Here is a 25,114-nt window from a genome sequence, read left to right as displayed (position 1 = left end):
ATATATGCTTGTGGCGTGCTCTTATATGTATGTAGGATGATGAACGACATGTGAAGGTCTTGGAGTTAATTGGGACAGTTTCTGCATGTTAGCAAATGCTGAGGTCTACAACTACAAACAGTGTGAAGGTTTCCAGCTCTTGGAATGATGACTGCGACAGTAGGGTAGACTCTAGAGAGAGATACCCTAACCAAGACCAATGTAAGACCTTGGGTACTGGCATGATGATATCCTCCCATCCAACTCCCTTAAGTAGAGCTCCTTGGCTCAACTACTGAGATTCCTTGCCATGCATGCCATACATGTGGCTCTTAGTCAGGACCACAAGACACTCGTCCTGATGTCACTCTCCCCCATGAAGAAGATTTTTAATCCTCGAAAGAAAAAGTGGAAATGTCATAGAACACTAATGTTTTCACAAGTGGATCTCACTTGATGAAAGGTTGGTGACAAACATGTGGTTATAACCACGAGAACACGTCCATAAGTAATCATAATCCAGTAAGACACCATGGTCTTACATATACAGCTATTTTCCCAAGTGTCAGTGACATCCATATACAGTCATCTTTTATTATACAAAAAAAGCTTACACAGAGCCATGTTAAATATCAACAGGAAGACCTTGGATCACATTAACACAATTAACATTGCACACAACATCATCTTTGTTCAAAGAGAAAGAAACTTCTATTTAACATTTTTTGTTACATTCCACTTGATAAAGACTTTTGTATTATTCAAAAGCAAGCGCTTTCCACATTTGAAACAAAGGAAAGGTTACCTGCAATTTCAAAATCATAATAAAAGTAGTCTATAGCCATATCCAGTGGTGATGTAGGAATCCTGTACATTAAGATTTACCTTATCAAATAAAGGTATGTAAACAGCCTTTAAGAAATGTCTATTGAAGTTTATCAGAGATTGACATGACATACATTAATGAGTGTCAGACAAGCTCTTTTTGTGTGAATGGAGCTCACACAGTATTGATGGAGCAAGAAAACCAGTAACACACTAGCATAGCTCTGATATATTTACCTAAGTAGTAGCACTTGGTGCCTTTCTTACAGTAGAGGCAGGAATGTGTGCATTATAAATATAGGTTGTAAAAATATGGCATCAAGCATTGCTAAAGAAGTCGTGACTTACAAGTCTTTCGAAGAGCCTCACTTGCAGCTTAATAGCCAAATGGACTGATTTGATCCTCCCATTCGATTATACGGCTGGAGCTTCACGTTGACATACAAACCTATGTGCATTCTGAGGCGCTCCGTAGGAGGAAAAATGTGTGTGCTTTGTGCAGTATGCAGGAAAGTCTCACTCAAGACCAAAAGCAACACGCAGCTGTAAAAAGTAGGCAAAGAATCAATTGTAGGAGCACCAACAGCAAATAGACCACAACAAGCAACAGACAAAAAAATAACAACAGTGAGCTGAAACACTAGAAATAGTAAGCTAGACACTATATCAACTCAATGGACACTCAAACCCTTAGCCTTCAAGGATCTGTTTGAAGAGTCTGGCTGGCATCACCTACAGCTCCAAACAAAGAACCATAGACGGATACAAGGGGGTGTAGACGCTCAATTATGCAGGGAGAGTGCAGTGTGACAGTCCAACACTAGACAATAGATTGCAAGAGAAACTGTAATGGAAGTAGATGTTGCAAGGACGATAACTTCTTCGGGGTGATAATATGTGCTCCATGACTACTCTAGAACTGATAAATACCTCACCGGATAATCTAGACATACTAAGGCTACCAAGAAAAATCTCAGCAGATTGTGGTAAGTAGATTACGAACCAGGTTGGGGCCCTAGGGAGACTGACCACCATTCCTCCTGTGGTCCCAAGCCTATAGTAATCTGAACACTCTGCTGTAGCTTTTCTATGACAGACAGTATCATTGTATAGCGCTTGTACTGCACTGCTGCTACAAATTTTTTGCACAATTCCACTCACCGCCCCTAGTGACGTAGAGGCTATCCTGTTGGAGTGGCTGCAGGCTCCCAGGGTCACGGGTGAGCCTGTATTGCCTCTATGGCTGGGTATTGCTAAATTGGCTATTTTCTTAATTTTCAAGTGAATTCTATTTAATAAAATTAGGATAGTTAAGTGTGTAAACTTGAACTGTTAAGTTGGGAACTGTAGATCTACAAGAACTGATAAAATCCATCAGGAACGGACATCTTTGATGTGTCATATAATGGGAGACATTAAACATTGCAAAGGAGTTGTTCCGTAAGTTCGGTGGAAGAGACGAGGTAACGGATATTGTTGATGCGTCACAAGATGGGTAACGGAGAATCGGATAGGAAATATTCCGTTGGTCTGAGGAGGAAACTCGAGCTGGGAAACAATTATGTGTAAAGATGCAAGCACATGAATAAAGATGGATTTTAAGAAGCTTTGAATAAGAAAAGAATGTTTTTAAGTTCTTTTCGGGAAAATAGATGCTTTCCCGTGTGTTGCATTGCATCTCGGCATGAGATTGCACTCAGGGACACCTCGGAAGTGCTATGTAAGCATTAGCTTTCAGCTCACAAGTTTTTACTAAGTTTTTTAAACGGATTCACACTTATTTTAATAAGAGATCGGCTCCACTTAATAAAAAGCAACATAAAAAGCATGCGCTCCCCGATCTGGCTAAAAACAGCAGCAAATTAGCGATCATCTCTCTCTCCTCTCTGTAGAACCTGCCACCAGCCCCTTTTCTCTCTCCTCTCACTATTTTAGTCGTCCCCCCAACTGCTACTGTTGGGAGAAAAAGCAGCAATAGCCCCCTTTGTTATTCCTGCCACCCCTAAGCAACAGGGACGCCCCCACTTCCAGCAGTTGTGTCAGCACTAGGAAGAGGAGACCCTACGGCCACGGACCTTCAAGTGCTCGCGAGGACAAGTTTGCTTACACAGGTTGTTTTCCATGCCAAGAGAAATAGGTGATGGTTGTGGAGAAGATCTACGATTCTTAGCTTGTTTGGCTGCTGTAGCAGCAACAGTTTTCTCCCACTGATCCCATGAGGAAAGTCTCATGGAACATACAGGGCCTTGGAGGTCCACAGTTTGTGCGCCAGTGGGGCCGTCTGAGACAGAAGTTGTAGAGATGCTTAGTGGGTGGTCCTATTGATATTCTCATGCTACAAGAGCACCACCTTTGTGAGAGCCGTATTCGGCATTGTGGACAGATTTTGTGTGGCCGCTATGAGACATTTTGGTAAGCTGCCTTTGGGCCTAGTGGCATCCAGGGAGGTGTATGTATGACCATTGCGGGTTCATTGCAATGAGCCATTGTGGGCAGAGGCATTGTGGTGCTAGGCATGGCCCAGTGGGTCACCATGCAAGTTCAAGGTAGCCTTGTAAGATTCTTGAACAACTATGCGCCCAACCAGGCGAGTGCACGGGTTGAGTTTTGGTCTCTTCTTATGGAGGCCTTGCCTCATGCACAACAGTGGTGCATTGGGGGGACTCCAACATGTTGGAGAACCCCTTGGACAGGATTGGAGGCAGTTATGTTACTATTCATGGGACAGAGCTGGCTGTTTGGGAGCGCCTATTTATGACTTTGAGGATTATAGATGTATGGCAGCATGCAGGCTTTGTATGGCCCTCAGATAGCCTCTCTTTCTCTCGATCGGTGGACCGTAGAATCGGAAGAGTGAATCTATCCAAGATAGATCGCTTCTATGCTAATGACCACGTTTGTGACATGGGTGGCTCAGTTGGCATACTCGCAAGGCCCACCTTTTCAGATCATGCACCAGTGATTCTCACAGTGGCAGTGTCATGCTTCGCATCCCACAGAGGATTTTGTTGGATACAGAGCTCAAACTCCAGAGAACAGGTTGTGGTACTGTGGACAGAGAGCTTGGCAATGCAAGGGGGACCCTGCTGCTAGAGCGGCCAATGGCCTTAGGGAGCTTAGTCGTTTCTTCCTCCAGAAGCCTGCAGCTCGTTTGGCTGCAACTAGGAAGAAGGAGAAGCAGCTCCGACGGGGCATTGCGTCACCCAGATAGCCCTTGGATGGAGGGACGGACGCAGCAGGGTTGACAAGAGCTGATCACCATAGAGGAGCGATGCCACAAGTTTGCTTTTCATCGGCATGCATCTCAGTGGACACAGGTTGGTGACAGAGTTACTGGTGAGTTCTTTGAGATTGTGGGTCCTCGCCATGCAAACACTACTATTAGTCAATTGAGGAGGCCCAATGGGTGCAGTTGCATCAGAGCTAGAGGATATGCGTGCAATTGCTACTGACCTTTACCACGAGCTACTCTCAGTTGAGCCACAGTCAGAGCGACGAGAGGCCTGCAGAGAGCAGGTGTGGGCACAGATGCCTTGTTTAGTCATTGAGGAGATGCCAGTGGCTTGAGTGCCCGCTTCAGCCAGAGGAGCTACAGGAGGCCCTCAAGGCACTTCCCCGGGGTAGCTACCCAAGGCAAGATGGTTTGACTCCCAGCTTCTTTTTAGAGTACTGGGAGGTGTTTGGCTTAGACCTTTGTAGTGCATACCAGCACATTCTGCACACGGGAGAGATGCTTGATAGCATGAGTGAGGGATTGATCTATCTTATCCCCAAAGGACGGAGGCTCCTTAGATGAGATCCGACAGTGGCGACCCATCATCATTCTCAACTCAGCCTACAAAGTTTTAGCAAAGGCTCTGAGTTTGAGAATTCAGCCGCTTCTAGAGAGCCTTATACATGAGACACAGTCTGGTTTTGTCAGGGAGAACACTATCCTTGACAACATCTTCACCTTTTGGGAGATGTCTGCACTAGCTCGTCTCCGAGGCTAGGACCTTGTGATGCTCCTTCTAGACTTTGAGAAGGTGTACGACAAAGTTGATTGGGACTTCCTTGAGGGCACTTTACGACGGATGGGGTTCTTAGATGCGGGGATCAAGGGAGTGCCAGCTCTCTACAGGCAGGGTGCACAATCACGTGTTTTTGGCAGGGGGAAGAGGGGAGTGTTTTTTGCTTTCACGCTCGGTTCGCCAGGGCTGCCCTCTTGCCCCCTTCTTGTTTCTATTCTATGCTCAAGCGATGAGAAGGTTTCTGAATTCACAGGAGGTAGTTCTGCGTGGACTGCAGCTGCCTATTCGAGGCGAAGAGCTACTGGACGCTAGGTTTTCTGATGATTCACGTTTGTTTTTGGAGGGCCGGGAAGCCAACTTCCACAGGTGTGAGCAGGCTCTGGAGGTGCTCTGTTGTGCATTGGGAGCATTGATCAACTGGAGGAAGACTGTGGCTTTCTGGGTTGGTAGTGCTCCCATGCCTAAGGGGTCATCTAGAGAGGGCTTTAGGTGGATCCCTCCAGGTACATCGATACGCTACTTGGGCTGCAAGGTCGGGTTGGATCTTTCACCAGAGTAGCAGATAGCTCCTCTCCTCCTGCAACATCAAGAAAAAGCTACTTCATTGGAGCTCAGCAAGGCTTCCTCTTGCAACCACGGTTGTGGTGGTCAACAGGTGTTGTTGGCTCCTATGTGGTAGATCACATCTTGCTAGGGGGTTTTCGAGTTCTTGCATCAGCCAGCTGAAGTGGCTGATAAGGAATTCTTGTGCACAAGGCAAGACACGCACTCAATTTGCGCCAAGGTCTCTTGGCAGGTCATCACTTTACCTTGCTCTCAGGGAGGGTTGGGGATGATAGACCCAGCACGGTAGAGTAGAGCCCTCCTTGGGAAGCTTGTGGTTAGGGGTCTTCTTCTCGGGGCAAAGCCCTGGAAGGAGTTGTTGCTTCACAGGATTCGGGTCGAGTCACACAGACACGTGGCCCATGGAGTCCTTCCACCCGTTGGATCTTCACAGAAATGCGCAGAGTAGGCCTGAGCAGGAGGTGGGAGGATCGTAGCCTACTTTGGTCTCGGGAGCAGTTGCGGGGGGGCCTTGAGCAGCATTAGCCCACACAGATTGAGGAGTAGTGTGGATCTAATATAATGTATGGGTACAAAATAAAAATGAAGTAAAGTAAAAACTACAATCATCATCAACAATGTTCAAGGATGCCCGGCATCAGGGGCGTTGTCCAAGAATGTATTGCATCGGTCATTGAAGAGCATCGTCAATGTTTGTCTCTGTAAATAGTCGTACTGAACGTCTCTCATGTCGTGCTAGAATATTCATGATCCTCTGGTGGAGCCTCCGTCAATGTCGTGGTCGCCCTCGTAGACGTGAGGCTTTGTCAAATTATATACCTCTGGTATAGGTGGGCTCTGAAGTTCGCTTTGAGGCTTGCTCATCTGATTGCCAAGTCTCTGCTCTAAAGACGTTGGTGATCTCCCTTTGTGAATGTCTCCCACTGCCTGATCTCCTCAAGAGACTCTCCCTGTGTCTGCGCAGCTCTAGCAAAAACAACCCAAGGCATCTCTGATCTTGATATCTCATGACTCTAGCAAGTGGTACAAAGTCCTCTCTAAATAGACAATGAAAGCAGCCTCGTATCTCATAGTAAACCGGACAATGACATATGTGATGTAACTCTGTCTCGGGCTCTATACGACACAACTAATAAATCCTGGGCTCTGCTGGTACTCTCCTAAATCTGTCAGTCTCACTCTCTAACAGATGCGATGATGTGCGCATCTGACCAATAGCACATCGTATCCCGTGGGATAAATGAGTGTTCATATAGGCCGGTCTGATCACATATCCATCCTCTCTGAGTTGGAGAAGATGCTCTCTATATAGATCTATCTTTGTGCCCAACTCCTGTGTCGGATGTATCCATGTGCTCATGATATCTAGCTGAATCACATCCTGGTGTATGGGTCTAGTGATCTTTGTCCGTCTAAGAGATAGGGAGGGTGCATCCAAGGAGTACTAGAACGGAGGCAGTTTATCCATATTGAAACCATGTCCTATAGCGCTAGCTGTTGGGAGGACAAGGGCTAGCCAAGCATATCTGTCTCTAGGGAGGTCCCATAAACTATGCATGAAGGATACTGATCTAGTAAGTGCCTCGACCACGAGAGGGGGGGCAGCTAGCTCAGCTCAAATAATCTCATGTGGCACTGAGACCTTAGTCCGAATCATCCGAGAAACCATAGAGACTAAAGGCCTCTCCGTACATCTCCATCCATCAGTGCTATCACATCCGCCATGGTGGTCCACTAAGGGTCCACATATCTGAACTTCATAAAGCATAGTTGAAGCCACTAGAGTGTTAAAAAGCCAGAGCTTTGTTCGAGGTTCCTAAAACTGAACCTATGAACACATCCTCTCCAATCCTCCCAAGGCTGCATAAGCTCTCCTCAATCTAGTCTTTGCTGCTCTCCTCAATGAAAACACCGGTCCACTGAAGCCTACCCCAAGATAGGTGTATGCATTTGTATACTCCACCGTCTCGTGGCCACATGTACATGTGGGTGCTGACCTCCCAACCCACTATGGTGTGGTGTTAAACACCATAATTTTGGTTTTCCCAAGTTAACAGACAATACACTATCATGAGCAAATGTGTATAAAGCATCTAAGTGATGTTGCATTCCCTCCAAGAAGCCAAAAATCAACACAATATCATCAGCATACAACAATAGTGGGATGCATGTCCCTCATATCACCATCCCTCTCACTGTAGTTAGAAACCTCATCCACATACATGCCAAATAGTGTAGGAGATAGCAAGCAACCCTTTTTTACCGTGATAGTGGAGTGAACCAAATCAAAAATCCCCTGTGGAGTGCGTACATGCCCCACTGCCGACCTATATAGAGCCATGATCCCCCAAATCAACTCTGTGGGTACCCCCACCTCCTGCAATCTGCGCATCAATCTAGCTTTGGGCACTATATCGAAGGCTTTGTGGAAATCCACAAAGCAACAATAGATCCGTCTCCCATGTGATCCCCCCTCCTCAATAATGGCTCCGAGTGTCAGAATATGATCAAGAGTAGAGAAAACTCTCTGTAGCAGGCTATAGTGTCACTCTCACAAGACACAGTTAGTAAAGTTGGTCTAGACGGGTTCACACTGGACGGACCCTCTGGGCTGGGGAGTGACACGTGGCAGGGTACCGACGGTGGTCTAGTGGACATCGTGGCCAAGTCACCACATGGCTGACATTTATGAGCCGTTGGTGGCTCTTTATGGTGGTACATATGAGCAGTAGCCGTGGGTCATCAGGGTATCTTCTTCACCTCTGGTCCAGCATCGTGGTGGAGAGCAGTGAGTCTATACAAAGAGCACTTATTCACCATCCCGGTACATCAAAGCCTCCACACCCCATTGTACCTGAGAGTCTGGGCTGGAGCTGAGTGTACTGCCACGCCAGAGTCTGTATCAATTCTTTGAGATAGTAGAGTCATTTGTTGTGGTCTACTGTTGTTGTTGTGTCTCTGTGAGCTCAGTTGTTGTCTATTGTTTCCTGTTTTGAGTGAGATTGTCACGCACATTGCACTGAGGAGCACCCACTGTAGAGAGCACGACACACTATCTGTGCTACAGGTGCTCTCATTTTGGCCATCACGGTGGGACCTCAACTGAAATCTCACTCTGTGAGGTGCAAATCTTGAAGCTAGTTGGGTCTATCTAGCTTCGCCTACCTTGCCTAGCTTCGTTGACCTTGCCTTGAACTCGCTTGGTCCAACTGGTCTAGTCCTCTCTCGTCCTAGTCATCTCTCGCCCTGGTCCAACCTGTCCTCGTCCCTGGTCTAGTCACTTGCCAGGTCTAGAAGAGTCTAGACCAGCAGTTCAAGGTTTTCTTGCCCAAAGCTTGGTTGGTTTGGTGGTCGTTGCATGACCCATACAAGGCGGTCAGTCGAGCGTCAAAGCGCACTCTTGAGTCCTCTGAAGTACTACAATAGAAGATGACCCTTGGAACCTGTTAGAAGTCCATCTGGCATCAACCTCATCACCCATACCTCCACATACGACATCACCCATTCCTCCCTCCGGTTCCATATCTTCCAGATCACCTTCTCCAGTAAAGCTCTCTCCTATTCTGCTATAGCAGGCTATTGAGCAACAGGCTGAGCAAGGGGCCATGGAGCCGTTGGCTAGCGTTTTGGCTAAGGTAAACATCAAGTTCCCTACATTCAAAGGACTCTCTTCAGAAGATACTGACGACCATGCAAGGAGGTTTGTATCTCTCTGTAGGGGTCGTGGTCTTAACAGGGAAGATGCTTATTTGGTACTCTTTCCATCCACCTTGGATGGCTTAGCAGACAAATGGTACAGCCAGTTTGCAGAGAACCATTTTGCAACTTGGGCAACCTTAAGGCAACAGTTCTGTGCAGCTTTCAGGCCAAGTGACTACCAGGAGAAGGTGTTGGATGAGTTGGCCAACATGGTGCTCCAGCCAGAGGAGACTTTTGCAAAACTTATGACGAAAACCAAGTCTCTGGTTGTCAAGCTTCCCCAGCAACCAGGTGAATTTATGGTTAAGAAGTGGGTAGAGAAGGCGCTTCCCAAAACTTCTCAGCAAAAACTACGCGAGAGTCTCCGACCCGACGCCACTCTGGAGGAGTTCATCGTAGCTGCTACGAGGATAGAGGGGGCTAGGAAGCTGTTCTCCAACCCCCCTCACATAGAGACCCCCTCTATGTTTTTGGAAAGTCCTTCTAATCCTTTAACTTCTTTACGCAGGGAACTGGAAGCCCTAAAGTTACAACGAGCTCTTCAAGAGGAGAGGTCCTTCTCTCTTAGACAGGAGACGCCTCCACATCACGAGGCATTGGAACAGATCAAGCGCGAGCTAGAAGAGCTCAAGGGTCAGTGAGAGACTAAGGCTACGGTTTGCTGTAGCTCGTGCCGCTCTCCAGGGCACCCTCCACAGGAATGCCCCCTTCGGGTTTACTGCCACTTTTGTGAAAAATCTGGACATGAGGACAAGGATTGTTACTACCTCAAGCGATTGCGACAAATACAGCAAAGTCTTGGTCCTACTCTTCAACAAGGGCCAACACCTGCATCCAACATGGTTTCTCCTTCTTTCTAGCCACACCATATGCCACCCTTGCTAACAGCCCCTCCTATGCAAGGTATGCCAAGTACTTTTCCGTCTCAGAGCTTTTATCATACCCCTGCTCCCTCATCACCTCAAAGCTTCTATGCCTCCACCTCCAACTCAATGCACCACGAGCAAGGACCACCTCGCCCTTCGACTCGCCCTTTGAATCGGCCCATTTTGTGCTACAGATGCGGGGAATATGGGCATTACCAAAGCAAACACCCCCTGCCAGAAGGGTCCCCTCCTTGCCGTCATTGCCCTGAAACGAAGGATCACTACAGTAAGGATTGCCCTAAACTTCGTGCATCCACGGCTTCGAACTCAAGTCAAAGCCAGAGTGAGTTTGCGTTTCCCAAGCTCAACTTGATAGCAGTGAGCACCGTTTCTCAGTCGCCCCCTTCTACCCACATGGTTACCCCTCAAAATAAATCGTCGCAGTTGGCAGAGGAGCCATCGGGCGTCCTCACCCGGGCCCAGAGAGCCGCTCTCGGTCTTAGCATTCCATCAAGTTCAACTCCCCCACACATTCTCACACCAGTGGATACCCTGCCTGCAACTGTTAACAAGCCATCCCCCAATGCCATGAAAGAATCCAAATCTTTGCTCTCAGATATTGATGAAGCCTTCTTGGAAGCAGTTTCCGATCTACAGAAGATCAAGGTACCAGAGAAACAACAGGTAGAAAAAGAGAAGCTTACAGCAGAGACAGTCTTAAAGAACACTTTCCAACAAGTGTCCCTCTATGACATGTTGTGGCTAGATACAAGTTTTAGAAGTGACACCCTTGCTGTTATTCAATCACCCCGGAGCAAGTCCTAGTGGCGGGCACCTCCCAGTGCGACCATCAGAGTCCTATATGATATCCAATCCCGCTGCTCCTCTCACTGATTATAGAAGCCCTCGCCTGACGGTGTCCGTTTTGGGTCAGCATTTCTCAGGAGTGATAGTGGATGGTGGATCTGGCATCAACCTGATGCCCGAGTTCACTATGTTAGCTCTAGGTCTACAGCCTACTCGCCCTGCTCCCTTCACAGTTACATTGGCCGACCAACAGACAGTCTACCCAATGGGCATAGTGGACAATGTGCCTCTGCAGGTACAAGACTTTACTTTTAACTTGGATTTCGTTGTGGTTCGTCTTCCGCAGGTTGAGGGCGGATTTCCCCTTATCATTGGAAGACCATGGCTGCGACACACTAAAGCACTTCATGATTGGGGAAACGATGCCATGTGGATACATACTTCTGGCTCCCCGATGCAGCAGGTTTCTTTGTCAATGGAAACCAACCCTGAACAAGAACAGCCTACTCCACCTGACGGGTCAGACGAGGATCTGTTGGAGTGGTTGGATGCTACCAAATCTCTGCCCTGTTATGGAGTCTCTATTCACTCTTTGCTTGAAGGTACAACCTCTTCCAATGTTTCCACAGTAACTAAACCTAATGAGCCATTTGAGCCAGCTCAAAGGTTGAAGATCACAGAAGCTACTCTTGATGCGCCCTTGGTGGAAGCCTTTGAATTTGGCGAGCCTATGAAGAAGCATAGAAGCGGGAAGAAATCTCCTCTACAAGAGTTCACACCCCTCGCCCTACCCCCTCGTCCTAGTCCCTCACCCTCACCCCCTCGCCCCTTGTCCATCCCCCTCGCCCCCTACCCACTTGCCCTCGCCCTTGTCCCTGCCCCTCGCCCCCTACCCACGCGCCCTTGCCCCCTCACCACCCCTCACCCTAGTCCCTCCCCCTCACCCCCTCGCCCCTTAAGTCCGCGCCCCTGGTCCCTCCCCCTCACCCCCTACCCACTTGCCCTCGCCCCCTCACCACCCCTCGCCCTAGTCCCTCCCCCTCGCCCCCACACCACCCCTCTTGTACTCGCCCCTACCCACCCCCTACCCTCCCCCTCACTTTCCCCTCGCCCCTACCCTCCCCCTCGCCTTCCCCTCGTCCCTACCCAGCCCCCTCGCCCCTACCCACCCCCTCTCGCCCCACCCTCCCCTCATCTTCCCTCGCCCCTACCCAGCCCCCCTCGCCCCCTCACCACCCCTTGCACTCCTGCCGAGCCCTCGCTCCCTTTTCTCACCAAGGCCACCTCGCCCCTTCGGGTGAGGAGCCGGAGACCTGTAATTTAACAATCAAGCGGGCCTCAGGCCTTGTTTCTTTGATTCACAGGTGATGGCTAGCGACACAAAGGGGAGAGCAACCAGCTTCTTGTAATCGATCACAGCATAGCTTTTGGCTGTTTCCATGTGGCTGTCAAGAATTCACCCGGTTGCCATCCTGTTGCTGTTAATGCCTTTTCGTTCTGCCATCATGATGGAGCTTAATCTTATTTGCGGTGTTACTCCACCTTATGGGCATCTCTCATTAAAGAGGAATGCTGTTTAGAAAGTGTTGCAAGGTTATCTGCAAGGATGGACCAGGTCATATTCGTCTCACTAAGGTTGTGGAGGATAAAGATGCGCTGGATCCAAACCGAGCATATCTCTTTGCTGTGGAGTTTTATTCTGTTTTGCCAATTGGGATTCTTGGATTATGCAATCATACAGAGTCGCGCCTATTCAAAGGCTTAAAATGTTTGCAAGCAGTGCAGTGTGTTTAAACTCTACTTTTGGGCCTAGAACCTTCTTCAAGAAAGATGTACAGATGTAGTACCTAATGGTTTTCTTTCACAGTTTTTTCAATATTTCCTCTCACCGAGACGGTGAGCGGTCTTGTGGCGGGCAACCTGTATAGCAGGCTACAATCACTTTCACAGGACACAGTTAGTACAGTTGGTCTAGGCTGGTTCACACTGGATGGACCCTCTGGGCTAGGGAGTGACACGTGGTAGGGTATCGACGTGGTCTAGTGGACATCGTGGCCAAGTCACCCCATGGCTGACATTTATGAGCCGTTGGTGGCTCTTTATGGTGGTACATATGAGTAGTAGCCGTGGGTCATCAGGGTATCTTCTTCACCTTTGGTCCAGCATCGTGGTGGAGAGCAGTGAGTCTATACACAGAGCACTTATTCACCATCCCGGTACATCTGAGACTCCACACCCCATTGTACCTGAGAGTCTGGGCTGGAGCTGAGTGTGCTGCCACGCCAGAGTCTGTATCAATTCTTTGAGATAGTCGAGTCATTTGTTGTGGTCTACTGTTGCTGTTGTGTCTCTGTGAGCTCAGTTGTTGTCTATTGTTTCCTGTTTTCAGCCTGTTTTGAGTGACATTGTCACGCACATTGCACTGAGGAGCACCCACTGTAGAGAGCACGACACATTATCTGCGCTACACTCTCTTGAAACCTGCCTGTCCTATTGTCCGTACACCCTCTCTCTCTGCCCATCTACTGAACTGCTGCTCAAGGATGGATGCGTACAACCGTGCCACTGTCTAACAAATCATGATAATGCGGTAGTTCCCACATTCCATAGGGTCCCCTGACTTGAAGATAGGTACAATAGTAGACAAACTGCAAGTATCAGGTAGGCCCTCACACATGGCATGGTTGAACATCACTGCTAGAAGCTCTGTAAGAAGATCTCTGGCATGTATAAAATGACCTTCTACGAGGCCATAATGATCATATGCTTTCCTGGTCCTCATCCTATCAATGGCCTACTTTACCATCTCGGCGGTAAAGAAATCACATATGTGTGGGCATGGCTCTGGCGGATACAGAAGAGGTGGCTGCTCCGAGATTGTGTAGAGAGATTATGCATACTGACCCCATACCAACTGCCGAGAAACAATCCGTGACTGCTTGTCACCAACTGCCGAGAAACAATCCGTGACTGCTTGTCAGTGATGACTCCTAGGAGTACCTCCCTTTGAAGATGGGCTCTCGTCTCTCCGCACTCATTATCATACTAGCTATTCTCAGGTATGCTCCTAGAACGTCATCGCTGCCCAAGCTCAATGTGTGGGTATGCCTCGGCTGCTGCATCTTGCAGTGTCTCTGTCAATATATAAGTGAGCTCCTCCAGAGGTCTCCCCGGACCCTCTGTGCATAAGCGTCTGTATAAACCATCTATGTAGACAGAATCAGTCTCCGAAGTAAAAGTGTGTTGGATATGGGTAGATGTCTGTGCCAATCACAAGAGAGAGAGAGAGACAGAAATGAAATGGAATGAAATGTAATTTTAACGTCTTCAAAAGGCCAAAATGAACTATGAGACCAAAAGATTACATGTGATGAATCTAATACCAGGTCTGGGTACAAAAAGTACAAAGAGAGAGAGAGAGAGAGAGAGAGAGAGAGAGAGAGAGAGATGAAATGAAATGTTATATTAACGTCTTCAAAAGGCTAAAGTGATCTATGAGACCAGAAAGTTACAATGTGGTGGATCAAAGTCTGAGTAACAAAATAAAAATACAATGGAATCCTAAGCTACTAGATGTGAACTAAGCAGCTAGCTGGGATTGTGTAGAATATGATTGGGGGGTGTGAAGCGAAAGGGGAGCTAATACAACACAATGTGGGTGTATCCTCACAAAGAGCTAAATCATAGGAGATCCAACATCGGGGCGGATCTCATCAATGTCACGTGACACATCCCAACCCTATGTGTCCGTGGACAAGCTACACCACAGCAGGGTTCAGTCAGTCCAGTCAGTTTAGATTAGCAGTGATCTGGCACTTTTGTGAGTCTATTCGTAGACCGTGCATGCCCAGTCACTTAGCATACATGCATATCCTCCGGTTGCACACAGCATGATCATCAGTATTCCCTTCACGCTCGATCAGATTCAATTAGGGTTATTTTTCACTTATTATTTTTAAGTGACTTTCCAACAAAAGTAGGTAGGGCAATTTTGCTAAGTTAATACATAAGCAAACCCAAGTTAGCACCAAATGGCAGAAGAGGCAGCAGGAGCTTCCCGCTCAACAGGCAACTTCTCAGCAGTACCCCCCCCTCATCACCCCCAACAGATACCATTGCCTAGCCTCTTGCAGACCTTGGCGTTTTCCCAGATTCAGCCCATCGCTACCATCAGCACCATTCAGCCCTGGCGTTTTCTCACTGCCATAGCCAGCTTTCTCTCAGTAAGTTACTAACGCTAGGACCTGCTGCCCATTCCAGAGATTTTCAGAATTGAATAGACCTGCTGATCCAGCGTTTTCAGCAATGCAACAGTAGCCTAAAACGCAGCCTTATGGTGCCAACACATCAGCGTTTTTGTCTTCAGCAAGAACCTCGACACACCCATCACTTTCAGCCACAAGGACAGCAGTACAACAATCATTTTCAGCCCCGAAACAGTCCAAGAAACTCAGCATATAGGAGATCACAGTTTTCAGCCTAAGTCATCGTCGTCATCGGCATAGTCCCATTGCATACGCATTGTACACCTTTGTGCAATCAAAGTTAGACCACTCTCGCCGACGAGAGTGGGGCCTTCGGAGGAGGGTTTTACAACCTCTCGGTGTCGTATCTCTTCTCTCTCCTTCTCTCAGTCTCGTTCACTTGCACGCACAAAATCCACTCACTTTGTTCGTGATCATAGCACTCTCCATAAAGACGGAAGGCTCTCTCCTTCCCTAAGAACTAAAAGGAACCTTGAGCAATAAAGATCACTAATCTTGAGAAAATACAACATTCATTCCGCTGCACCTTACATTGGTATCAGAGCTTTGGAAGTGTTCTGCATTACTCAAGGAAAGAACCACAAGAACCACAAGAATTTTTTTGCTTGTTGCGGTCGCACGAACCCAAGTTCGCTTGGGCGTGTCGATTCCTAATCGTGTTTTGTTGAAGAGTGACAGGAATCCCAAGAAAGAAGGGCTTGTGCAGCCTCCCCTTGTGTCTCTTTTCACTCATTGAGAGCGGACCGTGCACTTAGCGGCTGGCCAATCGACGTGAGGTGGAAAAAGCAACCTTGGTCTGAGCGCAAGGCCGCCAAGGGGTGCGCCCGCAGAAAGGAGTAGAACTCGGGTAAAGAGAAGATCCTTCTCCAATGCGATTTGCAAGCGAAAGAAAACCTCAAGAACCCAAGACCCTCAAGAATCAAGAACCCAAGATTCTCATGAATCAAGGACCTCAAGAACCTCAAGACCCTCAAGAACCCAAGTTCCTCGCGAGCTTAAGACCCCAAGATCATAGTGCATGGTCGTTACCCGAAGAGGAATGGATACATCGCGTACAGGTGATGAGCATGAGAGAGGCGACGAAGACTCGTCCCCACCCAGGAAGATTTCTTCAACCCTCCCCCTTCGCCCTCTACGCCACCAAGTGCACCAGACCCTATGGAGGAAATGGTCAAGCAGATGATGGCCACGATGGATAGACAGGAAGACAAGCGCCTTGCTTTAGAACGCGAGCGCAATGCAAGAAAAGAAAGAAAAGAACTAAGGAGGGAGGAAGCGGCAGCAAGAAACGCGGCATTGAAGGCCGATCGTGCCGCTCATAGATTGGCTTTGGAGACCGAGCGTGAAGCTCGACAAGAGCTACGCACTCAAGAATTGCTTGCCCAAGTCCTAGCCTCGGAGACCGAACCACCCAAAGATCATGGGAGTTCGTCAAACGGCGCAAGCCACGATGCGGATTCCAACCATCCAGTCACAGAAAAGTTGAGTTTTAGTAAGTATGACGGTAAGATGGATGCTACTGTTATTTATTCTTGGTTGCATCAATTTAATGCTTATTTTGCAACAACTAAGAAGACAGGAAATAGCAAAGTTTTGACGATAGCTATGTACCTTGCCAGTGATGCCATCAATTGGTACTACGCATGGCAAGAGGCACAGCTAGCCGCGCACCTAGAGGCAGCCAACGATTTCACGCCCCTCTTTTAGTTGGGCTGATTTCCAAGACAAGCTCAAGCCGCGGTTTGTGCCACCTCACTACCTTGCACGATTGAAGGACGATTGGCGAACTCTCAAGCAAAATGGTATGCCGGTTATGTCTTTTTCTAATCGTGTTTTTCAGCTCGGCACTCAATTACGCAAATCGGATGCGAAGCGCAAGGAGGCATTTCTTTACGGATTGAACGAGTATATCAAGAATGATGTCGAGGTACTCGATCCAATCGATCTCAACAAAGCGGTAGCAATTGCTCTCGCCCACGAGACGAAGCACAACAAAGGAAAGCCTAAGGAGAACAAGACTTCCACAAATACCTCGCAGACTTCTCAGAACCCTCAAAACGGTAAGAACGGTAAGAATGGTAAGAATGATAACTCTTCTAACCAATCTTCCAACAGCCTCTCATCAAAGAATTCTTCCAATGAATCTAAGGGTAAGGCTAACACAATTGTTAAACCTAAGCTTACTCCAGATGAAAAGGTAGCACAAGGAATTGTAGGAGGATACATCACTTCAGAAGAACAAAACACTTATTCTAAAGAAAGGTCGTTGTTTCCATTGTCACATTAAGGGTCACATAAAACGAACATGTCCTAAGCTTGAATCGAATGAATCTAAAGAGCCCACAGCACCCACTACATCTGTCAATGCAATGAATGATAACACGATTGTACCCAAAGTTTCTCAAAATCCTCCCATTGATGATTCTCTCATTAAATGTTATGGTCGTACGTCGGGGCACCGTTTTGTCATATTGTTTGACCCAGGTAGTATGCATGATGTGATCAGTTCCTCTCTTGTTGAGAGAGCCCGCCTCCAGGTTAGTCCGAGATCTCCTATCGAGGTCTCTGGCTTTCGTCCCGGTATGGACACTCTCATCACCGAGGAATGCCTTGATGTGTTGTTTGCAATTCAACAAACTGCCTTCACTAGAAGATTTGTTGTTTCTCCTCTCTCAGGATGTGATATGATTTTGGGCATTCGATGGTTTCATGAGACTAACGCTCTCATTGATTTTGAGGCTAACACTTTAACTCTCAATGCCAAAAGTGATTCTCCTACTGTCTTTCATGGAGTGGACATTGCTCCTTCTCCATCTCTCATTGCTAATATGCAGGACAAGGTTGAAAGGATTCGGGATAAGGAGATTCTCTCAGTCTCTCTTTCTCCACAACATGACACACAGGATTTGCATGATTATGAGAAGCATGATGATTTGGATGACAATGACAAGCGTGATGATTTGCATGATCAAGATGTGATTTCTCACAAGCATGATGAGTTGCATGAAGAGGATGTGATTGTTCACAAAGATCATGTGTTAGTTGATGCTTTTTCTAGCAAAGCTAACCTCGTTGTAGATTCGATCAATCACCAAGAATCGATCTTGGCTTTCGAGTCAAGGTCCACAGATCCCCCACAAGAAGATTCGATAGATCCCGAAGAAGCGATCTTGGCTCTCGAGCCCTGGTCCAAAGAGCCATTACAGGAAGTATTATGTGTTCGCATGATTGATACGCACGCATTGTTCGAGTGTTTCATTCGTGACGGTTTCTTGCATTTTAGTCAACATCGTTTTGTGATCCCTTTTCCTAGGCATGACATATTGTATGTTGAGCACGTTTCTCTCATGGATGAGCATGAATGTATGCGGCTTGTTCAGGAAAAGCTTGTTCCATGTCTCTTCCTTGGCATGACACAGTTTCCGAAAGAGCACATGATAGTATGAGCACCAAGCATGGGCATTTCCATTGTGATTTACCACACTTGATTGATTTCGATCAAACAGAAAAGATTCGATTGCATTGTTTGCATGTGTTTGATGAACGGATTGTCATTGCGTCTCTATGTTCATCTACATTGCATACACAGTCTTTAGAGAAGAAAAGATTTTTTTCCTTCACTTTACATGGAATGAGTATGTTCATGGTTTTGTGTTGGAGATGGTTTCAAGAATTTTCAGCCATGGAGATTCTTGAAGACGGAAGAAGAAGGACTCTAGACGAAGTTGAAGCATTGAAGGAGCCACAGATGACTTTGTGTCGCTTTCAGCGCGGCCCAAAGAAGCAAGCGTTGTAGACCTTTATGAAGTTCAAGTACCGCTCGACCCACACATCAGAGTGGGCCGGCGAAGAGTCCCTTCCAGGATTCCGGATGTTGTTGGCGATCTCCCTCGACGCCAAACAGTTCGGTACCAATACCTCACTTTGAAAAGGAGGGGATGTCACGTGACACATCCCAACCCTATGTGTCTGTGGACAAGCTACACCACAGTAGGGTTCAGTTAGTCCAGTCAATCTAGATTAGCAGTGATCTGGCACTTTTGTGAGTCTATTCGTAGACCGTGCATGCCCAGTCACTTAGCATAGATGCATATCCTCCGGTTGCACACAGCATGATCATCAGTATTCCCTTCAGGATCCATCAGATTCAGTCACGGGAATTTTCCAGTGCATTTAGCCTATCTTTCTGTTTTTGGTTATTTTTCACTTATTATTTTTAAGTGACTTTCCAACAAAAGTAGGTAAGGCAATTTTGCTAAGTTAATATATAAGCAAACCCAAGTTAGCACTAAATGGCAGAAGAGGCAGCAGGAGCTTCCCGCTCAACAGGCAACTTCTCAACAGTACCCCCCTCCCCCCCTCATCACCCCCAACAGATACCATCGCCTAGCCTCTTGCAGACCTTGGCGTTTTCCCAGATTCAGCCCATCGCTAACCATCAGCACCATTCAGCCCTGGTGTTTTCTCACTGGCATAGACAACGTTTTCTCAGTAAATTACTAACGCTAGGACCTGCTGCCCATTCCAGCAATTTTCAGCATTGAATAGACCTGCTGATCCAGCGTTTTCAGCAATGCAACAGTAGCCTAAAACACAGCCTTATGGTGCCAGCACATCAGCGTTTTTGTCTTCAGCAGGAACCTCGACACACCCATCATTTTCAGCCACAAGGACAGCAGTACAACAGTCATTTTCAGCCCCGAAACAGTCCAAGAAACTCAGCATATAGAAGATCACAATTTTCAGCCAAAGTCGTCGTCGTCATCACCGTCGTCGTCATCGGCATAGTCCCATTGCATCAGTCCATTGCATACGCATTGTACACCTTTGTGCAATCAAAGTTAGACCACTCTCGCCGACGAGAGTGGGGCCTTCGGAGGAGGGTTTTACAACCTCTCGGTGTCGTATCTCTTCTCTTTCCTTCTCTCAGTCTCATTCACTTGCACGCACAATATCCACTCACTTTGTTCGTGATCATAGCACTCTCCATAAAGACGGAAGGCTCTCTCCTTCCCTAAGAACTAAAAGGAACCTTGAGCAATAAAGATCACTAATCTTGAGAAAATACAATATTCATTCCGCTGCACCTTACAAACAATCTCCCCATGGTTAGTAGTCTGACCGGGCGTCGTGCATGTCACACTAAAGTGATCCGAATCCTCTGATGCAGCCTCCGTCGATGCTCTGCAGACCTCCGTAGTCGTGGGCGTCTGGATCTCCCTAGCTCAGTCGCTCGATCGATCAGTGTGCCTACGGTGCAAGGAGAATGTGGACTCTGTAGTGGTAGTAGCTCCTCCGGTTGTCCAGTGTCTGCTCTAAAGAAGTCTGTGTTCCCTCTCTCAGACTGGCTAGCCTGTCCTCTAATCAGGCTCTCTCTGTGTCTGCGCAGCTCCAACAAAAACAGACCCAAGCATCTCTAGTCCTCATATCCCATGACTCTCGAGAGTGGTCCAAAGCCCTCTCTGAACAAGTAGTGGAAGCAGCCTCATATCTCATAGTAGACTGGGTAGTGACATGCGTAATGCAACTCTCTCTCAAGCTCCATGTGACACAAGGGGCATGTCCTAGCCTCTGCTGGTACTTCGTTGTATCTCCGAGTCTCGACCCGAAGCTGGTGTGAAGATGTGTGTATCTAGCCAATAGCACATCGTATTCATGAGACAAGTAGGTGTCAATGTATTTAGGTCTCGTCACAAAGCTATCCTCCGTAAGCTGGAGAAGATGCTTTTTGTAGAAAGCCATCTTCGTGCCCAGATCTTGCGTTGGCTATATCCATGTCCTCCTCGTGTCTAGCTGAATCAGGTCCTGGCGCATGATCCTAGTGATCTCGAACTGTTGTAAGAGTCAGAGAGGGTGCATCCAATGAGTACTGGAAGAAAGGGGGGCAATCTGTCTATGCTGAAACCATGTGCCTGGAACCATGATGTCATCTCCCCATACCTGCATGCTATATCTCCCTGCATGGCTAACTGTCGAGAGGACTTGTGTAACATTTAATGGCCTAGTAACTTGTGTGTAGCCGAAATTAGCATGAACATTGTGAGCATTTCATTAGAATAGATTCCTAATGAGCATAACAAGAGTGCTTGGGTGGAGAGAGCAACAAAAAGCATAACACCTAGTTAGATAGCATGAACAATACTTCAAAAGAGAGAGAAATTAAGCTATTGACAACAGTTGAGGACCGAATTTACATGGAGCCGGTCCCCCCTCCAAAAGGCCTTGTATCATAGGGTTCTCCCATCAAGAGAGACATTTTACAACACAATTCTTTGTGTTTCTTCAATACTAGCTAGTGCAATGAAGATGGAAGCTTCAAGCACTAAGCAAAACACTTATAAAACACAACATTAATTCCCTCATGGTCTCGGACCCAAGACCTCACACACCTTCGAAGATGGTGAGAGCTAGTGGGGTATGAGAGTAGATTGAGAGAAATAAGGAGTAGTCTTACGAGAAAGATGTACACCTCCTCACATAATCACTCATATTAGCATAGCATAGCTTAGTAATTAGCATGGTAGAGGAGATGAGCATGCATTGAAGCTTGGCTCTTGGTTGGATTTGCATCACAAAGCCAAGAGTTGTTGGTGTAGGCCTCCCTTCTCACAAGCTTGGAGTAGGTGATAAGCTTTCCATTAAAGCTTGAGAAGAAGAGAGAGAGTCTTCTTGCTTCACACATGAGCTTGTGTGTGAGTGTGTGAGATAATGACTTTAGAAAATCAGTCCCCCTCTCTCTCTCTCTTGGTAGACCCCTCATGCTATTTCCTCTTGTTGACAAACCATTGGACCTCTCCAGGCTTAGCCAATGGGATTTTAGGAGCATAAGTGATAACCTTTTGACACCCCGTTTGTGAGAGCTTTAGGTAATTTAATTAATGCAACTAAAATCTCATTGGACCCCTTTGTCTCCTGGCCAATAAGAATCAGGCAAGCCATTGGGTTGCTGAATGCTCATTGGACCCCTTGGTAGACTGTCCGATAGTCTTCTAGAGAGCTTAATTCTTATTGGTTCTTTTATTAAGTGTTTTTAAATTAATTAAACTAGATTTACTCTAGCATAATTCTCATTGGTCCACCTCCATGGCCATCCAATAGGATTTGAGTACACCTTGTGGGCATCTAGGCTAGGGAGCTGACATGTGTCCCTCATTCCCTTTGTGTAAAGGAGGGTTGTGTGTGTGTGTGTGTGTGTGTGTGTGTGTGTTTCTCTGTCATCCCCTACTTGCAAGGCTTGCCTCCTCCTTTGTAGAATCCATGAAGACTTTTGGTACACACACACAGTATCCAATTTTTACTAAGCTTTGATCATTGGACACAACCTTTGAAGTTTGGAACCTTAGCATTTTGGAAGTCTTAATGGGCTAAACCTTAGGGTCTTTAAAGCCCATTATTGCGCATTGCTCTTTTGCAGATGGTCCCCCCTTTGCATCCCTATTTTTCCTCCTTTGGATCCCTACTGTGGCCGGTCTGCCAGCTTAACCAATATTCTAGCTTTTTCTCCCCTGTCACTTCCCCATATTAAATGATCAGTTTAACATGAGAAAATCATTTAGGAGAATTACAGATTAGTTATTATGACATTACCTCTCTCTTGAAATCATAGTCGTCCTCAACTATGGAGTAGAGAAGATAAAGCCTATTCATTAGTCCTTTTTCTAGCAGGTAGAGGATCCCTATGTTACCCTACGACATCATTCCAGAATGGATGACTAATCCATTTGGCGCTTGAGAGCCTAAGGCTGCCGCAAGCATGTCTGCATATTAGTCCTCTCAATCTTCCATAGTAGAGTAACAAGCTCTACTTGGTGTTTGGGAGACGTCATCTCCACAAACTTGATCTAAGCACGCATGCTACTTAACATTTGTGCACAATAAAGAAAAAGAGAGCCTTATAGGACAAAAACTTTCTTCATTTTAAACATTTGTACATTTGCTTAATCTAAGGAAGCATCATAAGCATTGACAAGGTTTAGGTTATCCTTTAATTGTATGCCTTGCATCCATCTAGCATCTTCAAAAGGATAATTCTTAAACTTAATAAAATATCATCGGATAGTCTTACCGCCTCTGAATACCTTGTCTTCATGTCGGAGAATGGACTCGGGCTGGTGCACCTCTTCTTCGTCCTCGATCTCCGGTGGGTCTTCAATAGTTGGTTCTTGAGGTGGCTCTCCTTTCTAAGGCTTTAGTAGGCTCACATAAAAAGCATTGTGTATGAGCCAATGGCTGGGCAACTTGAGTTGATAGGCCATCTCATTGATTGGCCTAAGAATCTGGAAAGGACCATAGTACCTGTTTGCTAACTTAGCATAGTACTTTTGATGTCCCGTAGGATTCTTGCCTGTCGTGTGCCTTAATCGAGCCTTGGGAAATTTAAGTAAGACCCAATCATTTTCTTTAAAGGCTTAGGCTCTTCTGTGCTTATCAGCAACAGCCTTTTGCCTTTGCTGTGAGATAGAGATAGCATCCTTAATCTTTTGGAAAGATTCTTGTAGGTCTTGGCTATACATCTGCAGCAAAGATCTTCCCGTGTACCTTAAGTAGAAGGGGACTTTTTGATCTTCCCTCAATTACCTCAAAAGGTGCTTTTCACGTGGAAGTATATACAGTGTTATTGTAGGCATACTCCACTAAGGGTAAGTACTTCTCCCATTGGGACCTTTGATCTACTTCCGTTACATAGGTTTTTAGTAGATCAAGAATTATTAAGTTAGCTATTTCACTTTGGCGATCCGTTTGCGGGTGATAGGCCGAAGAGAAGTTTAGCCTTGTCCCTAAATTCTCAAAGAGACCCTTCCAGAAATCACTGGTCATTCTAGGATCTCTATTTGACAGTATGGACATTGGCAAGCCATGGTACTTCAAGATTTGTGATATGAAGAGGGTTGCCATTTGATGGGCTTTGATAGTCTTTTTGACAGGTATAAAATGAGCTTGTTTACTTAACCTGTCTACTATCGTCCATATTCCCGTATTCCCATGGATAGACTTAGGCAATCCAAAGATAAAATCCATGGATATGCTCTCGCATGGTGAATTAGGGATTGGCAAAGGTTGAAGCAATCCAGGTTTCTTCCCTCTATCAAACTTCGTCTTTTGGCATACCACACATTTAGAAACATACTCTTGTATGTTTGCTTTCATGGTAGACCAATAGAAATATGTTTCAATCCCCTTTAGGGTAGACTGAATCCCTCTATGCCCCGCATAAGCAGGAGCATGAGATTCATACATTACTTTCTCATGTAGTGAGTTAGTAACGCATAGGCTATTGCCATAGAGAAGATAACCATCTTGTAAAGTAAATGGTTGCTCTTTCTTCCCTAGTGCAAGGGCTGAAATCACATCTCTAAAAGCGGGATCAATAGCATAGTCATCTATCATAGAAGATAGATCATTGTGAGTTGCTATGGAAACCGCATTCACTCTCGGCCGTCTTGAGAGTGCATCGGCTACTTGATTACGCTTGCCAGCAATGTGAGCAATATGAAAATGAAATTGCGAAAGGAAATTTACCCACCTCATTTGTTTGTCGGAGAGCTTGTCTGCGTCATGAAGTACTTAAGACTTTGGTGATCTGTTCACAGAATGAAAGGAGTTCCCAATAAATAATGCTTCCATGAGTCTAAGGCATGTAGAACTGCGAGGAGTTCCTTTTCATATATGCCTAGAGCTTGCTCAACAGGGTCGAGCCTTCGACTTTCATAGGCTATGGCTCCAAGGCAATCACCACAAGCGTCACAATGGACCTCAAATGGCTTTGAGAGATCCGGCAGTGTAAGCACTGGTTGAGAGATAAGCTTTTCGAAAGCATTGTTCTCCTTGGCAGACCGTGTATACCTAACGTTTTTCTTTGTTAGGTCATGTGATGGTCCTACAATTTGTGAGAACTTTTCTATGAAGCGTCTATAGTATGCACACATAACTATAAAGCTTCTTAGTTCATGAAGATTCCTTGGTTTAGGCCATCCTTTTATTACCTCTAACTTTGATGGATCCATTTGGATGCCATCTTGAGAGATAATGTGACCTAAATACTTAATTTCTTGTAAGAAAAATTCACTTAATTTCTTGTAAGAAAAATGCACACATACCT

At 46.4% G+C, this 25,114-nt stretch overlaps 1 protein-coding gene across 9 annotated transcripts in view; it reads right to left on the bottom strand.

Annotated features, from left to right (window-relative positions):
• The window catches only part of LOC147435296 (polyamine oxidase 7-like), a 195,447-nt gene that overhangs the window by 78,507 nt on the left and 91,826 nt on the right, over positions 1-25,114 (bottom strand). For 8 of the 9 annotated variants that reach the window (XM_086488368.1, XM_086488369.1, XM_086488372.1 and 5 more), the window contains one exon: positions 785-846. In XM_086488368.1, coding sequence (XP_086344494.1) covers positions 785-846 — 62 coding nt within the window. Of the gene's footprint in view, positions 1-784; positions 847-1,152; positions 1,293-25,114 lie in introns of those variants that run through there. The other variant, XM_086488377.1, reaches the window with a different exon arrangement.

The sequence above is a fragment of the Adiantum capillus-veneris genome, chromosome 18 (genome assembly GCF_014529385.1).
Source record: "Adiantum capillus-veneris isolate H3 chromosome 18, ASM1452938v2, whole genome shotgun sequence".
Classification (NCBI taxonomy): Eukaryota; Viridiplantae; Streptophyta; class Polypodiopsida; order Polypodiales; family Pteridaceae; genus Adiantum; species Adiantum capillus-veneris.
Note: the sequence above shows the minus strand (reverse complement) of the source record. Positions and strands in the feature narration are given on the sequence as shown.